The 24,713-nt window shown below is 39.1% G+C and overlaps 1 protein-coding gene across 1 annotated transcript in view; it reads right to left on the bottom strand.

The window, feature by feature from the left end:
* Positions 1-225: 225 nt before the first annotated feature.
* SVEP1 (sushi, von Willebrand factor type A, EGF and pentraxin domain containing 1) overlaps positions 226-24,713 on the bottom strand; it is a 142,462-nt gene continuing 117,974 nt past the window's right edge. The window contains exons 41-50 of the mRNA XM_089488273.1: positions 23,742-23,805; positions 22,747-22,920; positions 20,093-20,266; positions 19,682-19,855; positions 16,122-16,298; positions 14,603-14,773; positions 9,992-10,087; positions 3,486-3,581; positions 3,021-3,114; positions 226-1,497 (exon numbers count right to left, since the gene is read on the bottom strand). Of these exons, the coding sequence (XP_089344399.1) occupies positions 1,467-1,497; positions 3,021-3,114; positions 3,486-3,581; positions 9,992-10,087; positions 14,603-14,773; positions 16,122-16,298; positions 19,682-19,855; positions 20,093-20,266; positions 22,747-22,920; positions 23,742-23,805 (1,251 nt within the window). The 3' untranslated portion in view covers positions 226-1,466. The remainder of the gene's footprint in view (positions 1,498-3,020; positions 3,115-3,485; positions 3,582-9,991; positions 10,088-14,602; positions 14,774-16,121; positions 16,299-19,681; positions 19,856-20,092; positions 20,267-22,746; positions 22,921-23,741; positions 23,806-24,713) is intronic.

Here is a 24,713-nt window from a genome sequence, read left to right as displayed (position 1 = left end):
AAATGATATAATGTTTGTCTTCCTTAGACAGTGGGGAAAGGATATGAACTGTGTAGACAAAGAATATCAATAATAGGTAGACAAAGAGCCCAATTTCCAGGTTTTTTAGCTTATTTCACTTTTAACTAAATGATAGCCAAATGTCAAATCAACAAATGTGTGTGTTTTAAATATGCGAACAATAGATTTACAGACCCCCACCCCCACCCCGCCCCCACAAGTGTATCATCTCAGTAAAACAGGTTTGAATTAAAAGAAAACAGAACACCAAATGTACTCTGGAGACCCTTCAGTCCCCAAGCACACATTTTCACCTCTCACAGCTAGCTGTTATACACATGAGAGTCCCAGGTTGTCAAACCATCTTATCCCATACATTTGTGCATCCAATGGCATGCCTACAGAAAAGGCTCAAATAAGGCTCACTACTGATTACTCTTAGGCTCAGGTCAGAAAGAATTATATCCAAGGGAACTCTGGACTTGCCTCTTTCAGACATTAGCCTTCCAGGCTACATGGAAAACTATGAAAATTGAGGTTAGTTGAAGGCGGTTCACAATGACAGGGATGTGTGGATCTGCTGTGTGTGTATTTGTGTATGTGTGTTTTTAAAGAAACCATAAATCCCACTAAGCACTTGCAAACCTTTCACTATACTAAAACAGATCCCCAGATGAATTTGTTTAAAATTTCCACCAGACTCCAGTAACTAATGTTGCCTCCTCCACAACTAATGAAATATGGTGAACTTGCAGAAGGTGATTAAGGACACAACCAGATTTGACAGAGCCATTGTTCATGTGTCTGCCTTATTTACACACAAAAATCTGGGTGTAGGAGGTATGTACTTTAACAATTAAAAGAAGCATGTGGGAGAGAATTATCAAATCTTCTACTCTCCCATGATTTAGTATCTCTCCATCGAGCCAAATAGTAGATATAGTTCCAGTGGTGGAAAGAGGAATGAAAAAAAAGGGTGCTCAACTCACTGACTTTAAGAAGTTACAGTATGGGAGGAGAAAGGATCCAGCACTTCTGTTTCTTACACTCCTTTTACATACTTGCAACTTGAATGTGGATGGACAAATGAAAAGAAAAATTCATTTGCCATCCTCACATAAAGTCTGGTTCTAAAGCTTCTTGTCTGACTAGCAATTGATCCAACACATGCTCTGGGATTTGTAATAATAATAAAAGAAGACTGCAAATTATTCTCTGTCAGTGGGCATTATTTGTACCCTTGCATGTATTGACAGCAGCATAAATGATATACTTCTACAGGTAGAAAAAAAAGTGGCTCCTTTCAAAATAAAAAATATAAGAAAATATAATACAAAATAATTAAAAAAAACATTTTAAAAACCTCAGACGGTTTAACTCCCCACCCCAAGATTTGATTTTACAGTGTCTGAAGTACCAAGGCCTGATGGATCAGAATAAAAATGTTCATAGTAGTCACTTTGAAGTTAAAAGTGGTGGAATCCAGTTTTCCTTTTCCTAGATTAGCACACAAATAGACACACACAAAAAAGAACGAAGAGCATTAAATACAAATTAGGGCATACTGTATCATGAAGACTGCTGCCCTGCCCCTGCCCAAACCAAATGTTCTCAGATATAGGCTTATGTGGAAATATCCTTCACACAATCCTCACACAAATAAGTGTAATGCACACCCTTTTAGCTATTAAAAGAGGAACTCCACCCAGTCTTGGATTATTTTCAATAAGGGATGTAAAAATACTCATGTCCTCAGTTAGAAATAATGCCTTGACATACTGTAATGCATTTACATAAAATTGTGACCTGTTGCAAGAGATTTTCTTTTTGGGACCTTTTCCTGCAACCAACCAATAAGCTTTTCTTTTTCAAATAGCATTAAGTTTTGTGCAAAAAGAGTTTTTTTTGGTGGGGGGGTGAGGAAATTAATCAAACATGTCCAAAAACTCTTGTAATCTTGACCAGTGGGGATAAAGCTCATGAAATTTTTCATTATTCCATGCAAGAAAGCAATAAGTACAGATTTATATCCACACTTTCAACAGTACTGATAATTTGCTTCTGTGCATGTGGCAGTGTGTAACATTCAGCTTTCTTTTATATCCAAAGGCGTGGTGCCACTACTCATCATCTGACTGGGTTTCAAGATGGTGAGCTACATAGGCAGTGATATGCTGCAGCTGAGACCGAAACCACACTGTAACCAGCAGGTATTCATTTGGAAATTATCAGTTCCAGATTGGTTAAGATGGAGCCAAATACAAGACTTCAAGGAAACATCTTGAATTAGTATGCTTTGTGTGTCAGATTGACAGCTGCCCTTAAGGCCAGCTGAACCTGTTAAGAGTCTCTAAAGCTGGCAGTCATCACTTGATAGAAAGGAGCAGTGGTGTCCCTACCCTGGTGTCACCCAGTGTGTGTGTGTGGGCTGCTGAGGGTGGCCAAAAGGGCACACTCAGTCCTCTCTTGCTCTGCAGCAGCACCAATCTCCTCATGAGGAGAACAGTGCCATTGCAGTTAACTCAGGAGTGAGCGTGACCCTTTCTTTTGCTGCATCAGTACTGGCCTCCTAATGAAGAGACCAGCACACTGTGGCGAGTTCAGGAGGTGTGCACTTGGCCCTTTTCACCCCACAGTGGGAGAAGGGCCTGAATGGGTATCACCTCTCTTCTGGGGTGTTACTCAGTGCAGCCGCATCCCCTTCACTTCCCTAGTTATCCTACTGGATAAGAGGCTCTTGTAACTGAGCAAGGAAGGCAGTCCTATTGTTTTTTATCAATGTTCTGAGACACACAAGCTGGGAATCTTGGAAAGTGAACAGCAGGCTCTATGGATAGAGATTTGAAAAGGAAACCCTTAGATTCTACTAGAAACTCAAAATAGAACTACTACCTTTTTTTCAAGGTCTTATTTGAAATACCACAGTAGGCCATATTATCTCTTTAGTTTTTAACACAGAATGTAGATCAAATTATTTTATCTTAGATCAAAATCTTGATATAAGATTTTTTTTTACTTACCTAGAACAGTCATGTCCAGTCCATGGTGAAGTGCAATGGCACCGATTGGGTCGTACACACTTCCCACCGTTTAAGCATGGGGACTGACAGACGGCTGTATTAAAAGATCACATTGATGATCATTTAGATTATGACACACTCTTCACCATTATTAGAATTGTTCCCACTGAATATATTCAATTGTGATTGAATTTTTTGTTGGTTTTATTATACAGCCATGATGATGGAGCAAACAGAGGGCTTGTTTCTTTAATCATGGGAACACAGGGAACCAGATTGATGTAGATGTTTGAGTGTTGAACTTATGCTTACAGTGACCTCCTCCCAATGGAAATGAAATCTTGTTCCCTCCCCCCCCCCCCCCCCGCCACCAAAGCTTGACACTGATCATCATCACACAAGAAATGCTTGTTTTGCTAAATGTAGCTGCTAGATTGCGTGACATGTGAACTTAAAGAGGCTTACCTTGGTGGCAGCGCGATCCAGTCCACCCAGCTGGGCAATCACACTGGTAAGGAGCCACACAGTGACCTCCATTCAGACAATGTAGGATGCAGATTGCTAAATAGACAGGGAACAAATAAAAGGACCAGCTATCAAAAACATTAATGTCATTTATCATGAGAAGGATTTCTCTACATCGCTGAAACAACATTGCTATAATGATAAAGAAAAATTTAAACTTTGCTGTACTGTATTTTTGTGGGCTGCTTAATTTGAAAGTGCTACAAACAGACTTACACAAACACAAAATTACCGTGTAGAGTGAGCTAGGGCAGGAAGATAAAAGCAAAAAACAAAACAAAAACCCTTCACTATCTGGGAGCGCCGTCCTGAAATATGCCAGAGCAAAATTAATAAAGATGATGAATACATTCACAGATGGGTTTTGCCATACTAAGAACATATGAGGGATGATTCACATAAACAGGATTCTTAGCTTGTGACAAATGTGTTCCTTAGTAAATTCCTGCTCATTTTCAGCCACACACCCTGTTTCCATGCATATGATTGCAAAGGGACTTATTTTATTTATTTATTGGATTTTATACCCTGCCTTTCCCCCAAAGTGGGATACAAGGTGGCAAGTCAGGCACTAACATATGCAAGCTGTAATCTCTTGATCTGTTAATAAGAACATTCTGGGTGTACAGACTTTATCTCCCTTATGCAAAATGCTTGGGACTAGAAGTGTTTTCAGTTTCAGAAAGTTTTGGATTTTGAAATTCCTATACAGTGGGCCCTCAGTATCTGCCAGTTCGCTATCCACAGATCTGAGCCACCACAGATTGAAAAGAAACCTTTATTTTTTAACCTGCAAGTGCCAGGCTGAGAAGTGGTCCCAGGACAGTAGCAGAGGCTGAGGCAAGATCCGGGCAAGCTGATGCCTCCTTTCCTCATGGAAGTCAACCCCACAACAAAGCCATAGTCAGAACTTAAACCTCTTCCTCACTCTCTGTCCCATCTTCATATCACAAAGCCCCTGCCAAAATTTAAACCCCTACCACTTTCTCACAAGGAAACCTCTGCCAGAATTCACACTCCTGCCTCACTATGGTGCAGTACAGACCGCCCATATATGGCGGTCTGCAGGTGCCCATTTTAACTCCAGAAGGAAGCTGAATCTGCTAGATCATGCAATGTCCCTCTGCAGTTGAAAAAACTCAGTTTTTCTGGGTTCTTTTACTGGTGCTCAGGTTACGTCATGAGTGCACCAATGGCACACTCATGACGTAATGGATGCACTGAAAATGGCAGTGGCCGTGTGGATGGGACACTGCCATCAGGCCGCTGCCATTACATACTAGAGTTCTGGACCATGCGGTTGCTGCACAGTCCAGAAACCTAGTATCGCCGCCACCACGCCCCTTTCGGCCCGTCTGTCTCAGGCCTATGTTTCCCACCTTCTCACATGGAAGCTTCTGACAGAGTTTAAACCCCTTTCGTGCTGATGCACCTTCTTGTCCCACTCATTCTGCTACCTCTCTCTGAGGTGGATTGGTGGCAAAGGGGTTTAAAATCTAGCAGAGGCTTTGTGATAGGAAGGTGGGAAACAATGCAGGAAGACTGCCTTCATAGTGCCCAGAACATGTTTTCTAGGGAATTTTAAATGTTAAACACTGACTTGAGCATTCACAGTTTTTGGTATCCACAGGGGTCCTGGAATCAAACACCCACAGATACTGAGAGCCCACTGCATTAGGATATACATAAATAATGAATTATCTTGGAGATGGAACCTAAATCTAAACACAAAAATAATTTATGTCTCATATACAGTGGTGTATCCATGGTGATCCCTTTCTGGACACACCCCCCCCCAAAAAAAAATAGATGGTGAAAACTGTGAGACCTCAAGTCTCATAGTATTCAATAGCAGTGAGCAAATGCATGACCATTGAAATCAATGGGGCTTGCCATCCATGCATGATTAAATCCACAATTGACAAGCCTGCGGTTGGGACAGATGCACTGTACACCTTAGACACATAGCCTAAAGGTACTTTTATACAATATTTTAAAATAATTTTATGCAAGAAATAAAATTTGTGTATACTGAATAATCAGAGAGCACTATCTCAGCAACCCATAAAAATGTTTGCTTTTTTGAATATTTCAGATTTTGGAATTTGGGGTAAGGGAGACTCAACCTGTATAAATAAGATTTGTGTGGATTAGCTACAATTACAGATTATTCTGTACAGTCATTTTGCCATTCCATGTTTCCCAATTTCCCTTTCACCAGCAACCTTTAACTTTTCCATGTTGGAGGTGTCATGAAATAGCAGTTGTTGGCTTCCTCACCATTAGATCCCCTTGCAAACTGACAGTAGGCAAGACAGTTCTAAGCCTTTCTCCCAGCACGCTGCTACCTATGTCCAGTTTCCTCCCTACCCAAGTAAGAGCCTTGATGGATTCAGACAGCTGTCTGCTCCCTTGGATATCAAAGGGAGTAAGAACGTGAATTGGAGTGGCAGATTATAATGACTAGGAGCATAAAAGCTATCCCTACATGTTGATGTTTCGTTTTAACATCACTGCCAGAACTAAGGTAAAGAAATGAATGGTGACATATCAAATGCAGAGCCAGAGACTGCAAGGAGATGTGTGTCTACTTTACCTCTCACTGAACTTTGTAAACACAAAGAAAGGCATATCTAGAATGGTGCTTCGCAGGCTCCACAATTAAAGAGAAAGTCCTGCTCTCAGAATGTGGGATGTGCTCCCCTCAGGATTGCAAACAGTTTCCACTTTCAGACGCTTTTAGGAAGGTGCGAAAAACACATTTCTTCAACCTGGGCTTTTAAACAATTTTGATTTTTTTTTTTACTGAATACTGTGATAATTTGAATGATTTTATTGTTTAATTCCCCCACCCCAGTGATTCTCATTAGCTGCTCTGAGTGTGCTGTCTTTTTAACAGAATCCCAGAATTTTTAAAAAATAAATTAAAAACAACAAAGATAAAAATAATAATAACATTGCACTGCACTCACTCTGCCATTTTGAAATTAGCACTACCTCCTTGGACCATAAACTGTTCCTGATGCAATCCAAACAATATTCTCGGCATTGCTCACCAAACACTATTATTGCTGAATCTCTAGCACCTGTCCTTTAAAAGTAGTTCAAAAGCACTTTACAGGCAATCTGATGCTGTTACATTTGTAGATATTGAAATATTTACCTTAAAAGACACTTTATTATGCTTCGCTCATCCAAGAACTGACAACTTTGGTGGGTTTGGAGAGGTAATTTTCTGCCTGGACTACATGGGCTGCCAAAATGCTCCCCAGGGAAAAATTAAAATAAAACCAGGAATGGCTGAAAGTCTACTTTTAGTTTTTGAAAACAAGATTTCTTTTTCTTTTTACAGTAAAATATTGTAAAATACCCAATATACTGTATAGCTAGGAAAGTACTCTTAGTATGAGGGTGCTGTCTTATTAATTGGCACTCTGCAAACCTGGCTCCAGCAGTAAGTCAGGGGAAAACAGGTTTGATTCTAGGGACAATAATTGATATGTGCTTTTCCAGAGTAGGCTTACTGAAGAAATTACATACATCTAACCTCTGTATATTCCCAATTCCTTCTAAATTACCATTGTTGTTCCGGGAAGTTAGAGTTGCCAGGTGAAATATAGAGCAGGGCTCTTGTACCTTTAATGGATGTGTAGAAGAAGGAATTGCAACAAGTAACACCTGCTGAAATTCTCTCATCTGTACAACTGTTAAAGGGACCAGAGCGCTGTCCTATATTTCACCCGGCATACCTATGGGCAGTCCAGCCATAAAGAGGTACTGCATTAGTCATGAAATACTAAAAAGAAAATATAATCACAACACTCCTTCTCCCTCAGCCCGCAAGCTTAGATCAACTGAAATATGCAGAGCAACAAATATATATGGTTTTATGTGTGTGTGTAGCACCTGGTGCACAGTATCCTCATTTTTTTTAGTATTTTAGTAACTGTACACAACATGAAAGGGTTTCTACAAATGCAAGCATAAATTTGCACTTCAGAGAAAGAAACACAGGCAGGCAGTTGAAAGAGAGCAGTAGGATGCACCCAGTGTTTCAATTGCAAAAGTAAATGGAGATGACACAATGTTGTATATATATTTTAAAGGGCTCATTTACTCACATTGTACTGCAAATGCAATATGCCATATTGTTTTCCATCTGAGAAACTGAGACATTGTCTTACTAGTGATGCATATCTAGTAGTGCAGGGAATAGAAAAAGTGCAGCCCATGAGGGATGTTTATGTCCCCCCCCCCGCAACCTGCCCCAGCCTACCTTAGAGTGAACCTTTTGTGCCAAAACATACGTACTTCCAACCACATGTCAGGAGTATTTTTCCAACACAAGATGCTAGCAAATGTTTGAATTGTAAAATTTAATACACTTAAGGATAACATACTGCTGCTGTATCCTTGCCAAAACCGATAGATGATTTTAAGCTTAAGCAAAAAGATGCTTTAGATTTCTTCTGGAGGTTGTATATATGTGTTTTGAGGAGCTCATGCTGAAGGAGAAACACCTGCACCTGTTTTTGTCTCTTCACACGTCTATCTGTCTGTAGCCTGGAAATTCTCAAACAAACTGGTGCTGTTTCTCTTTCAGTCATCAAGCTCTATGTTGTACCATTAAAGAAGCTGACATCATGTTTCAGTTAAGTGAGATGCCAGTATCCTTACTCATATGACTGGAATCATGTGAGAGGGGAAGGATCAGGGTTGCCCCATCTGTCCTCACTCTGGCTTTACATTACTGTTGGCTCAGCTCCACCCACCATGCACATGTGTGATGAAAAAGCATGAAGCAAAGGCCTTTTTGTATTGACTTCTATTTGCAGAAGATCAGCGAGGAGTTTAGCAACAGGGTTTCTCATCCATCATACACGTCCCTTATAATATATAATAATTCATACCTGATACCTTGTTTTTAAAACCATATTTAACTGTTTCGCAACAGCATTGTGTTCTCTGGCTAAATTTCGTGTAATCTGGAAGGAGGTCTTAAGTAAACTGATGCACTAGTGAGAGATAAGGTGTGGATAAGAAGCTCTCTCTGTGAGAGCAGGCATCTTCTTCCTCTCTAAGGGCCCGAACAGACAGGCCAACTAAAAGCTGCTTCGGGTCACTTTGAAGATATGCTGTTTAAATGGCACACACATCTGAAGAGGCCAGAAGCTGTGCCAAAGGTGCACTCTAGTCCTTAGGACTGGAGTTTGGCTTTGGTGCGGCTTCCAGCCTCTTAGGACGCATGCATCATTTAAACAGCATACCTCCAAAGTGACCTGAAGCAGCTTTACTTTGGCCTATCTGTTCAGGCCCCAAGTCTTGAGGGGAAGAAGAAGGCGAACTTAAGCTCTCCTGAAACCCTGTGAGCTTCTCTCAGCTTCTAGAAAGCCAACCTTGCTACATATATAACTCAAACCTGTGGGAATTTCCCTTTCCCTTTGAAAGGCCCATCTATAGTGAAGCGAACAATTTAACATCCAGTGCAGATCCAGGGACTATCTGCACTTGAAGCTGTGTCAGAATATGGCTGAAAGGACACTTTCTTTGCTTATAATTTCTGTTACTGACCCGTTCCCCATTAATTTGTCATCAATAAAGCTTTACCTTGTGACTTAAGTTTACTTCAGTATATCACTGAATTTAAGCTGAGCATAACTTTAGTGGATCACCTCCCCCCCCCATCACTACACTTCACCTGCCTGTGTAGACACTCTATATAATTTAAAACTCTAATAATATTGGATTGTACATCACAAGGGGGTGGATAGAGCTCCCTCCTCCTCTAACCTTAGCCAAAATTAGCTAACCAACATGTGCCTAGGTGACAAGAATGTGACAGAGGAACTGGGGCTAACATGTGTGACCCTACCTTTCCTCTCTATAGTTGTATGTGTGGGGATAGCTGATCAGTATTGGCAATAAGGGAGGATGTAGAGAAGAGAAAAAGTCTCAGGGTTTTGAAAAAGAAGATTTTAGTCTTGCAAACAGTCCAACACATTTCAAGCCTTTAGGATACAGGCATGGGTTTTCAGAAGAAACCATCCTTTACTCATGCTACAGTGTATATCTCATACATACTGTGCTAGATATACTGGACAAATTTCTAAAAACTAAAGGGACAAAAAGATGCTAAATAAAAGGAACTGATATATCCCCAACAGCATAGCAAAGTCTCTCCTTTTCTCTTTGCTAGTCTAACCACGTCACAGCATTGTAGTGACACTCAAAAATCAACCTAGCATTCCTTAGAACAGTGCTACTCCAAGTAGTGGTCCCTGGATTAGTGTCCTGAGCTACTGGCTGCAAAATCCTTTGCCAGCTCCTGGCGAGTAAGAAGAAATTATTTGTTGATCTCTAACATCAGATAGCCTGAGAAGCATGGCCTTCTCAGGATCAAATGTAACAAATAAATAAATACTGCATTGTCAGACAAAGGTACATACGCTCTTCACAGAGACGTCCCATCCATCCCTCAGGGCAGGAGCACACATTTGGCCGTTCACATATACCACCATTTTGACATGGGAACCGACAAATAGCTGGGAAAGAGAACAACATCAAGTTAGAATATGAGGTAGTTAAATTGGAGTTAGGCTCTTGGACTAAACATATTCAAAATATCACTAGGAGATTTAAGCTATCTTGACATATAAATTATCCTTGACTATAAGAATAATGTCTGATGAAGTATATCAGTTATGTTTCTCTCTCAGCCATTTAATTTATTTTTATATGCCACTTTTCTCCCAAATGGGATTAAAAGTGGCTTCACTTTGAATTCACTTTGTTAACAAGAGAAGGCAGCTTCAAGACAGGAATAGCAGTCCTGGTTTATCTTTCAAGGTTGTTGGATGGATAACTAGAATAATGTGGGGGAAGTGCTTGGTGTAATTATGAAAAAGAGCTCCATATTTTAGGCCCTATATTTGCTGATGCAGTGGGTCGAATGTTGGTCTAGGACTGAGGGAGACCAGGGTTCAAATCACCATTCAGCTATGGAGACCCTGCCTGAGGGACCTTGGTTAAGTCACACTCTCTCTAAGAGGAAGGTAATGGCAAACCTCCTCTGAATAAATCTGGCCAAGAAAACCTTATGATAAGATTCCCACAAGTCAAAGTGTAATTGAAAGGACACACTTGCTGAAGCAGTAGGTTCACATTTACACATGCTGCCCTCTTGTGGATGCAATATTTCACCTATTTCAGCCATTTTTAAATGTAACTGTACACAAAGGATGTGTACAATCTTGTAAAATTACTTGCTCATCAGAATACAGGCTGTTTTAATATGCCAGTAGAGACCATTCAGAAATCAATGACCTGCTTAAGATTTCTCATGTCTAGTGCAAGAACAAGACAAGGATTTTTTTTGTGTGTGTTTAAATTTCTGCAGTTTCTGTAAAATGTCTGCACAAAACTTTTTTCTGTCTTTTCTATTTGTGAAGTAAAGCATGCACAGCAAGCACAGAGGACTAGCTGACTGATATAAAAGAGTTGCAGTTGTGCTTCTTAGTTGTAAATGCTGATGCAATTTGACAGCAGTTCTTTTTTAGTTTTGCAAAATTTGTGCAAAAACAATTCTTATAATATATATATATAAAACTTGGTTAATGCTGTCAGAAAAATATCCTGTTGTTTCACAGGGAGGCAGAACAAAATTGTGCCTTCTTGTTCTCACGGACCAGAATTAGACAAACTAGAAAATGTACATCTCTGCCTGACAGTCATAATCAAAAACTCACACCAGGAGTGGGTAACTCTAGTGTTTAATGGACTGCATTGCCCAGGGAACCATGGAGTGCTATACTACTCCTGTTGTGGTCCTATCCCTCAATTTATTTATTTATTTAAATGTTTATTCCCCAAACATATGGAGTTGTCTGGTCCTGTTTTTGACTATTTCCCATGCTGAGTAGAGGCCTTTTGGTAAGCAGTAATTGAAATGGAAATAATAGCATTTTACTGTAAAATCTAAACTAAAGTAATCACATATTAGCAATAATATTAGTTCACTGGACATTATAATATAACAACATCAATGACACAATCCATGCTACAGGGATGACAGATGAATTTACATATATAGTTTATGCTTAGGCTAATCTTTAATGTACATACAGTGCGCCCGCACCATACGCGGGCGCGCCATACGCGGCCTTGAGCATACGCGCTCAGCGCGCGGGGCAGAAGGGGCGGCGTGTCCCATTCAATTGAATGGGTGCGCACCCGTTGCACCGCCGCGCACGAGCCCCATTGTTTCCAATGGGGCTCGAGCATAGGCGGAATTCGCCTTACGCCGAGGGATCCGGAACGGATCCCCTGCGTAAGGCGAGGACGGACTGTACATGCTGCATACATGCTGCATACATGCATTTTTTGGCTGTAGCATCCCATCTCAACTAATAAATCTGACTTATTCTCCAGTGATATGACATTCTGTGTGTGGTTTGCAATTCTAGAATATGTGTAGGAGTGCTTATGTCTGTGTAATTAGGCAGGAACTGTGGAGTGACTACAGTAAAAGATCTGGAGAAAACATGATGTTTTTATTCCATCTTTCATATTAAATAAAGCAGACCCATAACAAACTATGAATACATTTGTAACCAAACTGTTTTTGCCTTTTTTTTGGGGGGGGGGGGGGGAAGAGGGAATATTTGAAGTACTGGATACACTATTTGTTTTCTTAACCAGGACCTCAAGATGGGAGATGAAAGGACACATCACCTATTGTTCCAAAAGCTCTGCCACTGGACAGAGCAAGCAGTTAAGAGTACAGAGCAGATCTACATTTTTAATGTTATATGCCAGCTAATGCTGGTTCCAGGCTGACATAGGTAAGCCCCCTGACTCTTGAGGGAAACAGAGGGGAGTTGGATTTTTTGGACCCACAGTTGCTTTTGGCTTTTCCATACTCCCCAAATGCACTTTGACCTAATGTGCTTTCCACTGGCAGTAGAGATGTGACCTAAAGCTTTCTACAGACCTACTAGAGCCCAGGTCCTCCTCAACCTAACATCCACTGGATAGCCACTAAAGGAGGTGAGGATTATATATCTATATGTCTTGACTGCAGTGGACAACTTTTGACTTACAATGAGCTGAATAGTAGCCAGAATTCTGCATATATATTTTTTGCTCAGAAATCATTGTGGACTACAGTACTCCCTCTTCAGAACAAAAGCGGTACTTAAAATGTTAATTAATTAATACATTCTTAATTGAGTTAGGATATATTATTCTTGTAGACCAGTAGTTGATCTATGTGAGTCATTGATATCAGCTGCTTTCATGCTGCTTCTGATGTAGACCCTTCAAAGGCTTTAGCGCTGGAGGTCTTTTGTTAGGCAATCAGCCTGCATTATTTATAACATGCTTCTTTAAAATAAAATCCACAACCCCTTCTCCAAAAAGCCATGACATGAATCATGAGAATACAGATCCTTTCTCTAGAAGCACTGAAATTACCACTGGAGCAGATATATTGGAGTTGACTTGCATGGATCTCTGATCAGCAACAGAAGATGATGCATCATCTTTCTTGAATTCAAATGGAGAAATTTCCCCCAACAGATCTTACAAATGGGGTGAAGTAGACCAATTGCTTGGAGTAGACTTTGGCCCTATCAGCTCCCATTCAGTGTGGGACTGCGGCGACTGGATGGCCTGCTCTGAAAGCATGCCACTGCCGTGGTCCTTTTTCCAGTGCTCCTTTTTCTGGTGGTCTCAGACTGGCTTCCAGCTGCTCTGGGGGTATGCATCATCTGCATGCCCCACCCTCAAAGTGGCTGGAAGTCAGATTTTTTGGCCCATCTGTTTCAGGCCAATGTTGCCTTTCCCCTAAATATTTTCACCAGCTCCTCATAAAACCAAGCTAGGGTAATGCCCCAGGTCTTCTTGCTGGCTTGCTAGGCAATACAGTAAATGAAGCAATACTGGGAATTATAAATAAATAATAACAATAATAAATGATTTATTTATAGCCTGCTCAATAACGAGGAATCTGGTCAGGTTACCACAGTAAAAATACATTAAAAATACAATAAAATTCAAACTTAATCCCTTCCCGACCCCCCCCATCCCAATCATAAAACTACAATATAGGATAATCACAATTTAAAAACACTACAATACAATAGGATAAAAATTGGGGAAAATTGGGCGGATAGAGAGACATTGATCTCGATCGAGTCATATCATATTCGTATTCGGCGAGAGGAAACTAGGTTGGGAAGGCCTGCCAGAAGAGATCCATCTTAAGAGCCTTCTTAAATCTGTAAGAGTAGAAATGTGGTGGATCTCCTCCGGCAGGTTGTTCCATAACTTCGGAGCAGCGGTGGAGAAGGCCTTCTGAGTAACTGAAGTTAGCCTGGATTTTTTTGGCTGAAGTAAATTTTTCCCAGAGGACCTTAATGTGCGGGATGGACAGTACGAAAGAAGGATTTCCCTTAAGTATTCTGGACCCAAGCCACGTAGGGCTTTATAGTTTGTTGTGGCACCAAAGCTCTCTGACAGAGGTGGCTAAATGTCTCACAAAATTACAGTTCCCAGAATTCCACAGCACTGAGCCATGGCAGTTAATGTGGTATCACATTGGATAATTTCTGTAGTGCAAATCTAGCCTAAGAAATAATGTAGATAAAAAGGGAGTTTTAGAAAAGGAAAGCTGTTCCCTGAAATATGATCCCTGAAAGCAAAATCATGCACTGTGCTGGGTAATGTTTCTTTCATTGTGACTATGAGCTTTAGGAGCAAAGGATCTAGCGGGGTGTAATGGATTGAGAATTGGACTATGACTCTGGAGACCAGGGTTCAAACCCCCACTCAGCAATGAAAACCGAATGGATGACCTTGGGCAAGTCACAAACTCTCTTCTTCAGAAAACCTTAGGGCTGCCATAAGTTGGAAACAACTTGAAGGCACACAGCAGCAGCAGCAGCAGATGGTCAACTGTAGTTTAACCTCTGGAAACTTTTGAAAGGGCAACAATAATGTAATAGTTACTTCTAGAGAATGGCCACCCAGAACAGTTGCTACATCAAATGGCTACTTACCTTTGCAAGCTGGTGGGGTAGTCCAAGTTCCATTCTCTAAACAGACACTTCTAAGAGAGCCCTCCAGCATGTACCCACTGTAGCATGAGTATGTTACCACATCTCCATATTGATAAAATGTTCCACGGATCAAAGCATTTTCGACATGAGAAGGTGGCCCACAAGATATCTCTAGACATAAACAATAGCAGGACCATTACTAAATTGTAAACTCCCTCACAGTTTGGGACAGGAAAAAAATGACTATTCAGAAACCTCAAGGAGATAGAAATGTCATCACTGACAACTGTAACTTCAAACCTGCACAAAGACTTCAGCATCTTGATATACTGTACAGGTGTGGGTGACTGAAATTAAGGCATCTAGTCTATATAGGGAGAAGGCATACAGTTTCCTCCTCAAGGATTTTCCAGAGTATAACCTCTTTTCTCTATTTTATACAAGTGAGAGAAGGAAAGGGAAGGAGAGGTGGATGAGTAGAACTTCAGTGACGGAAACAGGAGATGGATGAACACTTGTGAACATATTTCAGACTATGTAGTCCCAACATTTGTACCACCAGGAGGAGAAATAGAAGAGTTCGCTACTAGGTACCAGAATGAACCAACTACAGAGCATGGCAGTGAAAATGGGTTTATTTAACACTGGTCTAGATGCTACGCTCTCTTACCACTCTATAACCTGTGTGCTGCAGATCTACGTAAGGCCCAACCAAAGACTGAGGCCTTACTGTAATGCAATTCTGGAGTTCTATTAATGCAATTTTAGTTTTAAAAAATAAACAAAAGAAAGAGAAAAAATTAAATGAAATTAGCTTGGGAATAGCGAGGGGGAGTGGAGACAGTGGGAAAGGAGGAGATACTGACACCATGTAACTGCCAATATCGCAACTGCCTTAGTAGTGACATTTTGCACCTGAGGACTAGCATGATTGGCAGCTTATTGAGTGGTTTCCCCCATCAGTGAAAAGGGACACCCAAATTGTGCTTTGGAGACATAGCAGCTACAGGTTGGAGGTGTCATCGTGTGATAAGTATAGCCAAAGGCATTTTCCCCCAACTGTAATAGCAGTTTAAATGCCAAATGTAGTAACCTCCAGTGTGGATTTTCCACACAAGCACAGAGTGTCTGGGATTCTGCACTCCAGGCAGATAACTAAGCAGAGCTGGCCTGGATTGATCCTGGCTCTGAGGGAAGTGGAGGGTAGAAGATCAGGATGTCAGTCTCAATAAACAACAAGCAAATCAACATTCATTTCGCTTGCATAATAAACTAAATGCAAAGTTGAGTTCACAGGCTTGCCTGCCTTGGATTACCACTGATAACTATTGTTATGATAATCAACTCTTTTATGTGTGTATACATTTATGAATATGTATTGGTTTATACAATCTCTTTACTTGGTTTAATTAGTCTGGCATTGTAGCATCAGTGGAAACATGACTGTAGTCATTTTCAACAAAACTAAACATTTTCAACCAAAACAAAAAGGAAAGCCTGTTTTCCTTACTATACTTACTTTCACATTTAGCTCTGGTTGGAGTCCAAGCCTCGTCAGGATTACAGGTAATGACAGATTGTCCCCGAAGCTGATACCCTTCTCTGCACTTGATAAATACTTTTTGCCCAACATAAAAAGTTGTCTCTGATAGGAGGGCATTTTCTGGGATTATAAAAGGCACAGGGCACGGATTTGCTATTTAAGACCAAGTAAAAATGGAAAGGTTAGATTTAAAAGGTCTGTTAGGATATTTTTTCCCCCTTAATGAAATTAACTGCCATATGAAATTAAATTGTTTATTTATTCATTTATTTATTTATATCCCACCTTTCAGCCAAAAATGCTCCCAGAAGCTTATAAATGGTTAATTTCTATTTTTGCTAGCTGCTTAGTTACTAGCTACTTAGCTAGAGCCAAAGGACTTTATCACACTGCTAAAGTGACGGGAGCATAGCGGGATTGCATGAAGATTATGAGGCAACATCACCACAATTCCATAATTATGCCGTGAATAAAGAGTAATTCTAGCACCACTTTTCATTCACAGAACTTTCCTGTGGTGCTAAAATTACTTTTTATTCATGGGATAATGATGGAATTATGGTGACTTCGCTCAACATCATCTGATAATCTTCACACAATTGTGACAGGAGCATCCCGTCACTAAATGTGCTTGTCAGTACTCTCCACTTTCAGTGTTAAGCAGTGGGATATATTGATATCATAGGACAAATATGCCCATATAACCTGTCTCTCCTTCCAATGAGACAGGTAGAACCATACATGAATTCATCACTTTCTGTTACAGCACACGTCTAAATAGCTTTTCAGATAGAATATTCATTATCAGATCACCTGAAGTTATTTTCATGGCTTAAAAGACCAGCTTCTTCCCACCCCAACTGGTTATTCATCTTACTGTAGAAAAAAAATCTACATTGTGCCTGTCATATCAACAGTCATCCATCCATCCATCCATCCAATTTATTTACTCAGAAAATATATACAGAATCCTTCAGTCAGGTTTCCATAGCAGTTTATAAAAACATGAATGAAATATAACTTGTTAGTTTTTTTTTAAAAAAAGCAATAAAATACAGCTAAAAGCCTGTGGAAGTAAAGACATCTTCCACACTGATGTCTGGAAGGCCCATCTTGAGAAGGAGCCAGGGCTTTGCCCTGTGTTGTCTCCAGACTGTGGGATGCAGGAGTGATTACTCACAATGCATTTAGGAAGCATCTGAAAACACCTCTTTTCAAACTGGCTTTTTACAATGCTTTACTGATTATTGTTGGCTTTAACAGCTTGATTTATATAATGATTTTAATGGTTTTAAACCCTGTTTTTCATGTCTTTAATCTCTTTTGATTTTTTAAAAAGACTTCCTCTTCTTGCACATTATATTTTATTGGAAAAGCAAAATAGAGATGTAATAAATGAATACACATACAAATACAGGACCAAGCCTGCTTCAGGATTTTATGCCTTGAGCAGTAAGAGGGATTTAAAGGGAAGCAGCAGCACACTCTCGGCCTCAGGAGATGGCCATTGCAATCCCCTCTGAAGAAACCAAGAAAACCCCATGATAGTTTCGTCTGAGTGTTGCCTTATGTTGGAAATTATTTCAAGGCACACAGCAACAACAACAAACCAGCAGTTTTAATCGTGCTTGTAAATGGACTGGAAACAAATTATTTCAGCATGTTCATATTGAAAGGTTTAATCCAAGAGGCTGGTAGCTGTAATGTGAACTAACTGCACTTTCCAAATAGTATTCACAGTTCAAACTTTGACTGGAAAAACTGGAAAACTGAAAATGTACTTTCCCCATAAATTGCTTTAAAACATTTTTTGTAACCCCCCCAACACCTCCCCCCCCCCCAAAAAAAAACACAAAAAACATTGGTACATGCTCTCAGCCTCAGGGAAAGGCAATGGTAAACCTCCTCTGAACAAATCTTGCCAAGAAAACACCATGATAGGTTCACCTTAGGTCACCATAAGTCAGAAATGACTTGAAAGCACACAACAACAACAATGAAGACCAATGACAAAAGACCTGATATGGTTCTCTCATGTTGTATTTGATATAAAGAATCTTTGCTGCCCTCTTCAGTCCAGATTAGATAATTACATAAAATGTTGTTTACTACTGTACTGGGATTCAATTTTCAGTCTTTTTGTTTGGGTGTATCCACTGTGGTTGCTGCCACACTGCAGAATTAATGCAGTTTGACATTGCTTCAATTGTCATGGCTCCATCCTGGGGAATCCTAAATCTATCACAAAACTACAAATCCCAGGATTCCATAGCACTGAACCATGGCAGTTAAAGTGGAGTCAAACAGCATTAATTCTGCAGAGCAGATGCAGCCCTTATGAATGAAAAACCTCTAAGACACCTAGTTAACAGTCCAGCAAAGATATTGCAAACCCATTGCTGCAGTTTCCTTGAGTTGAGTATGTCTGTAATGTGGTTGTCTAATTTTTCTACTGCCTTCCAAGCATTATCGCTTTTTCTGAATCATGTAGTCTCTTGATATGTCCAAAGAATGATATCACCAGTTTAGTTATTTTGGCTTCTAGGGAGGCTTGATTTGCTCAAGGACAAATTTATTTGGCTTTCTGGCCTACCTAAAAGTCTGAAATTAATGGTCATCATATAAAGTTTATGTTTATGTCAGGGACTCTTGTCTTGATGCATAAGATGCATAAGATGCATGAAATTAAATATAGACAGAAGCATAATGTAGCAGCCTAGCAGTGGCTGTTCAGAATATCTATAACAAGACACTTGAGAGTAATTTAAAATGTGTAAATTTAAAGTAATACCATCCATTAAAGGTACTGTATAACACGAGAATTTACAGGGTGTCCCCCCTCCAATGTATATACCCTTAACAGCTTCTTCTTGTTGGGGGGGGTACCTTAAAAATAGAGTTTATACCACAAAACCAAATGCACTTGAAGAATTAAAGATTACAATAGTAGAGAAGTCCCACAAAATTACAAGAGAAACTTTAGGTGATGTTTGCACCTCTGTGATTTGACAATGTGAGCAGTGCATTGCTGCACAGGGATGCCAATTTGAACACCTTACATAAAATTGTATTTTTAAAATGTAATTGGAATGCTAATTATTATCATAATTATATTGGCTATTGATGAATTGATGAATTATTATTTTAGTGAACTAATAGGAATGTTGATTAATTCAGTATTAGTGTTTTATTGATCGTATTTTGTATTATTGTATCATTTTTATTGATGTAATCCTGCCTCAATCCTTGGAAGAGTTGGGAAATATAAATAAACTTTATTATTATTATTATTCAATAGGAATGTATTTACTTATCCTTTAAATAATCACCATAGCTACCATTAGCTGTCAAAGGATATATACATTTTTGTGACACACTGTATATAAGAAATTCCTAGTTTCTTATTTATTCTGCATAAGTCTGGATAAACTTCAGGAAAAGACCCAGTCTCATTCTGAAACAGAAGTATTTTCTGAAAAAGCAGAACCCAGGTTTAAAATAAAACCAATTTCCATTATTATTGCAAAGGAACATACGTTTGCATAGAGGTATCGGATGGCTCCAAGTTCCAGCTTCTGTGCACTCTGCAATAGGCTCTCCTTCCAAGGTGTAACCTCTGTTGCAGTAATATGCAGCCCTGCTGCCAATAGTGTTGTTTTCATAGAGGGCATTCCCATTCTCAATAAATTCTGGATCTTCACATCTGGTTTCTAAAAAATGGCCAGTGTAATTAAGACAATTCTTTCCCAATCAATCATTTAATAACACAGAAGAATATCAGTATCTAGAGTGACGTAAGGTTTCTGTAGAGATTCTGTAGATGGATCTCTCCTTGGACTGTAATAAGAGGACTGGATGTTAACTCAGAGGACTGGATTACTAGTGACTACACAGATAATAAATCTAATCAAACACATCACAGTCACAGAACACAACCTAATAATCACCTTCACAGAATGGAAGGGGTTTGCTCCAAGATCCATTGGCCAAGCAAGTGATGTTCTCAGGTCCAAGGAGATGATACCCAAAATTACATACAAAGGAAATGTTGCTTCTGTATGTGTTTTCTAAGACGACTGTGTTGGCATTTTCTACAGTTGGAGGTGGTTCACATTTTATGCCTAGAAGAAGAAAGAATAATCTAATTTACTTGATGTTTCAATATATTCTTTTTTGAAATAAACAGTATCCCACACCAAAACAGCAAAGGGAAGCATAACAGGGATTGATATTTGAAATGTGTTTAGGTTCAGGGCATTTGTTGGCCTTTTTACATGGTATATCAAGGTATTTCTTGGTAAACATGATTTTAATCCCCAAGTATAAAACAATGGGAGACTTTGGGCAAGTCACACTCTCTCAGCCTTGGCAATGACAACCCCTCTGAAGAAACATGTCAAGAAAACCCCATAATAGGTTTGCCTTAGGGTTGCCATAAGTCAAAAATGACTTGTAGGCATTCACAAACAGAAACAACTATAAAACAATTTGGCTTTTGTTTTCATAATATTAGCTCATGAATATAGTAGGCCACTTGAATATCTCAATGTATATTTATTTTTATTTTTAATATCCACTGTTATAAGACTCTTTTTAGCTCAAAAGTAGATTATAAATCATAACACAAATATAAACAAAATAAAATAAATATGGAATAAAGTTCAATCAATCAATCAATCAATCAATCAATCAATCAATCAATCAATCAATCTTTATTAATGCTTAAGCCAAAGGCCATTCGCATGATAAAATATAAAACCAATAACAGCAATTCAGAATTATAAAATATTCCATCAGATAACATCCAGATTTAATACATAATATACTTCCAGTCAATTAAATAGGACAGCGTTAAAAGAAGAGAAAAAAAACCACTTCAAGGTTTGGGTAAAATCATCCACCTAACAATCATTAAAAACATTTAAAAAAAAAAAGGCTTCAAAGTTTAGATAAGGTCATCCCCCTGGCAATCAACTGCAATGTCTGCTATTACCCTTGCCCGAATTTTGATTGCTGCTGAAGCAAACAGTGAAACCTTATAAGTTACCTTAGAATCGATATCAGACAAGAGATAATACATTTTTTCGGAAATGGTATTAGACTGTAAATTGGACAGAATAGATCCCATAAATTTAGTTCTTGGACCAGTATATAGTGAACAAGAAAACAAATAATGAGGCAAATCCTCGATTTGTGGGGCTCCACAAATACATAAACGGGAATCCTTAGGTGTATGTGAATATCTACCGTCAATCATGGCTGAGGGCATTGTTTGAAAGCGGAGAGCTGTAAAAGCCTGTCTAAGCTTTAGAAATGTAAGATTCCCTAGGTAAACAGCCATCTGATGGTCCAATTTATATAATCTAAACCATTTGGAAAATTTCGAATTATTAACAACCAGTCTATCCAGATGCACATCATGGTTAAAAATATATTCACGGAGTTTCTCTCTTGAGTTCCAACTGGAAGAATTTTCAATTAGAGCAGGATATGATTCAAGCAGCCTCTGGTGTCTTGAGCTCCAGACTTTGCAGCTTGATAAATATTGAAAACACAACTTAGGAAAAACTTTAACCGTAGACTCTTTAACAGATCTCCAATAATTAAGTAAATATGGAATAAAGTTAGCTTCTGTCCCCCTCAAAAAACTGAATTGCCACCAACATCATCAGTATTAGTTCAGGATCTCTCAGTCTAATATGCTTTCACTTTGTTGTTGTGAAGATAAAAATGAGAGTATGGCTAAATCAGATCAAAGAACCTGGCTGGATCAGACCAAACGCCTATTAAGTCTTCAGATGGAAAGCCCACATGAGTGCAGCTGCATCTTCCTACTCATATTCTAACTTCTTGTTGTGTGCTTTCAAGTCACTTCTGACTTATTGCGACCCTATGGCCATCACAGGGTGTTCTTGCAGGATTTGTTTGGAGGGGGTTTGCCATTGCTTTCCTCTGAGGTTAAGAGCATGTGACTTGTCCAAGGCGCAACCAGTGAGTTTCCATGGTAGTGTGGGGATTTGAACCCTGGTCTCTCAGAGTCCTAGCCCAACACTGAAACCCTGCTGCCAAAAGCTACACTACCTATGATATTGGAAGGAATATATATATATTTCATGACTAGCAGCCATTGATAGCCTTATTAACTACGAATTTGTGTAGTGCCCTTCTAAACCTGTACATGTTGATGGCCATAACATATTGTCCTTTTATTTGTTCTGAATCTCCCTCCACTTAGCTTCATCAAACACAGAATTTTACCAGGATGCATGTGGTTTTCCCCCACTTGCTGGATGTGAAGCAATTTTCCATTGATGTATTTTCTCAAAATTTATTCCATCTATTTTCTTAGCACACACACATGCACTGCACTATAAAGAGGGAAAAACAGAGTACAATGCGTTTTCATTGTTAGTACTAGGAGCTTTACCTCTGGAAAAGTTTCACAGTATGCAGTCTTTAACTCTGCTGTGTTATGCTACTGCCAGTATTGCTTTATGAATGGCAGACATTCAGAGAGAGGGCTGCATTGTGGGGAACTTTGCTACTCTGCTGTATATATTGTTTGAAGTAGTTTGGCCCATATATACTGATCTTTACTTACTCACACACGAGGGGGCTGAGGGGCTCCACTTTTTGTTAACATGACAGATCCTTCGAGCTGGTCCCTGTAGCTCAAATCCTCGATTGCAGCTGTAAAGAATTTCATCTCCAAACAAGAAATCTTTGCCAATAATGGATCCATTATCTATGGTTTCAGGGGCTCCACAGGATATTTCTGAATGTGAACACACAAAGATTAACCTTATATTTGTATTTATGTACAGAAACATGTGATTTCTTTTTTTAAACTCACTCTCCCCCTTTTTTCTGTATAGGTAGGTTTAGGTCTGTGGTTGATTGACATCAATGGGTTTGCCTTAGCAACTTATTAGGAACGCAAGTAACTGACATGTTGGAATTAAAGAAGCTGATAGTAGCCAGTCATTGGTGAATGGTGTGAAAAGCATTCAATAATGCTGCTAGATTATGCTGCTAGATTATACTGCTATGTAATGCAGTCATTTTAAGGTGTTTAAGATAATGAAGCTTCACCCAAAAGTCAGGAGTGGGGAGGGAAGCAAAACATACATGTTAATAGTCACCAGCTAATACAATAAGGTACATAATTTGGAAGACCATAATGACACTTGTACAGAAATGCTGAAAGGCAAATCACTCTAGATGCAACAGTGCCTCTTATACTTAAGGTATTTTGCAGTTTTTTGGAAAGTCTAAAGACAGAAAGGGGAGCTTCATGTGTGCAGCTTATCCTGTGTGACTCCAGCAAAAAGCTGAAAAAGGTGATCCTTTCCAAGCCTTGTGGCTTCTGCAATCCAAACTGTCCAAAATGAAATTGCTTACCTTATCTATAATTAATAGACACCTTTAAAATTCCACCATATATTCTTGTACTCAGAACTAAATTATTCTTAAATGCTATTTAAAAGAAGCTCAGCTTCTCCAGTCAAAATCAATATACATAGTGCTATTTTTCTCCTTTTAAAAAGCCATATTCAGGCTGAACTTGACATGTAATAAAACTAATGCATAGCTTACTTTTGCACACTGGAGTCGCTCCACTCCATTGCTTATCTGCTTGACAGATACGTTCTGCATCACCCTATCAGGCAAGAGAAGGTTTCAGAAAATAGCATGAAATATCCATCATTTTGTCATAATCTTACAGTCCTTGAAAAGCCAAGGAAATCAGAAATATGTATGCTTTAATTTCTGCATGATTTACTGAGGGCATGAAACAAAATCTGGGGAATGGAATGTTCACTTTTCACTTAGTTATCACTTTGCAGTAACAAATAGTTTTTATTATTATTCTGATGCTACATCTAATAATAAATAAAATTATTTTTCATAAATAAAATATGACCTGACTCCTTTGACTCTTAACAATCAGTACAGATATGGCTCGTTCAACAGGCTTGTGGGTTAGAGGAAAATTGTCTTTCCCAAATCCATCTACATTTTACATTTTTGGATTTAAAAAAAAGTTATCCTATTTTATTAGCATAGATATTGTTAGCCAACTTGTTGATGTTTGGAAAATGAAAATGTAAGAAAATAATAGTACAATATGTAAAACAAAAAGTAAGACTTTACCTTTACATAAGAGTGTTGTGGGAACCACATTCCACATACAGCATGTATTACTAAATTGAAGCTTTTACAATACAGTTACCCTGCCTCTTTTATGGAATTTTACTAGGAGCTCCAAAGACTCCCATCCGCCCATAATCCCTTATGTCCTGTTTCTTACATGAAGATTCATTGAAGAAAAAATATCTTTCTATACAAGCTGTGTGGTGGGCCTAAACTTTAGCCCAGATTTTGACTGTAAACGACATTGTTGGATTTTTGTTCATTAACCACAATTCCCAACTGGATCGGTCAGTTATCCACTTATGTGTGGTGGTGCAAAATAGTATAAATCTACCTCAAAACCTGGGCATAGTGTGGATATATAATTTGGTGTACTAACCGAACTGGCAGGAGCTCTCCATTTAGAATGCATCT

This window comes from Sceloporus occidentalis, unplaced genomic scaffold (genome assembly GCF_023333645.1).
Source record: "Sceloporus occidentalis isolate IW3139 unplaced genomic scaffold, rSceOcc1.0.p SCAF_1, whole genome shotgun sequence".
Lineage (NCBI taxonomy): Eukaryota > Metazoa > Chordata > Lepidosauria > Squamata > Phrynosomatidae > Sceloporus > Sceloporus occidentalis.
This window is presented reverse-complemented; position numbering and strand designations above follow the sequence as displayed.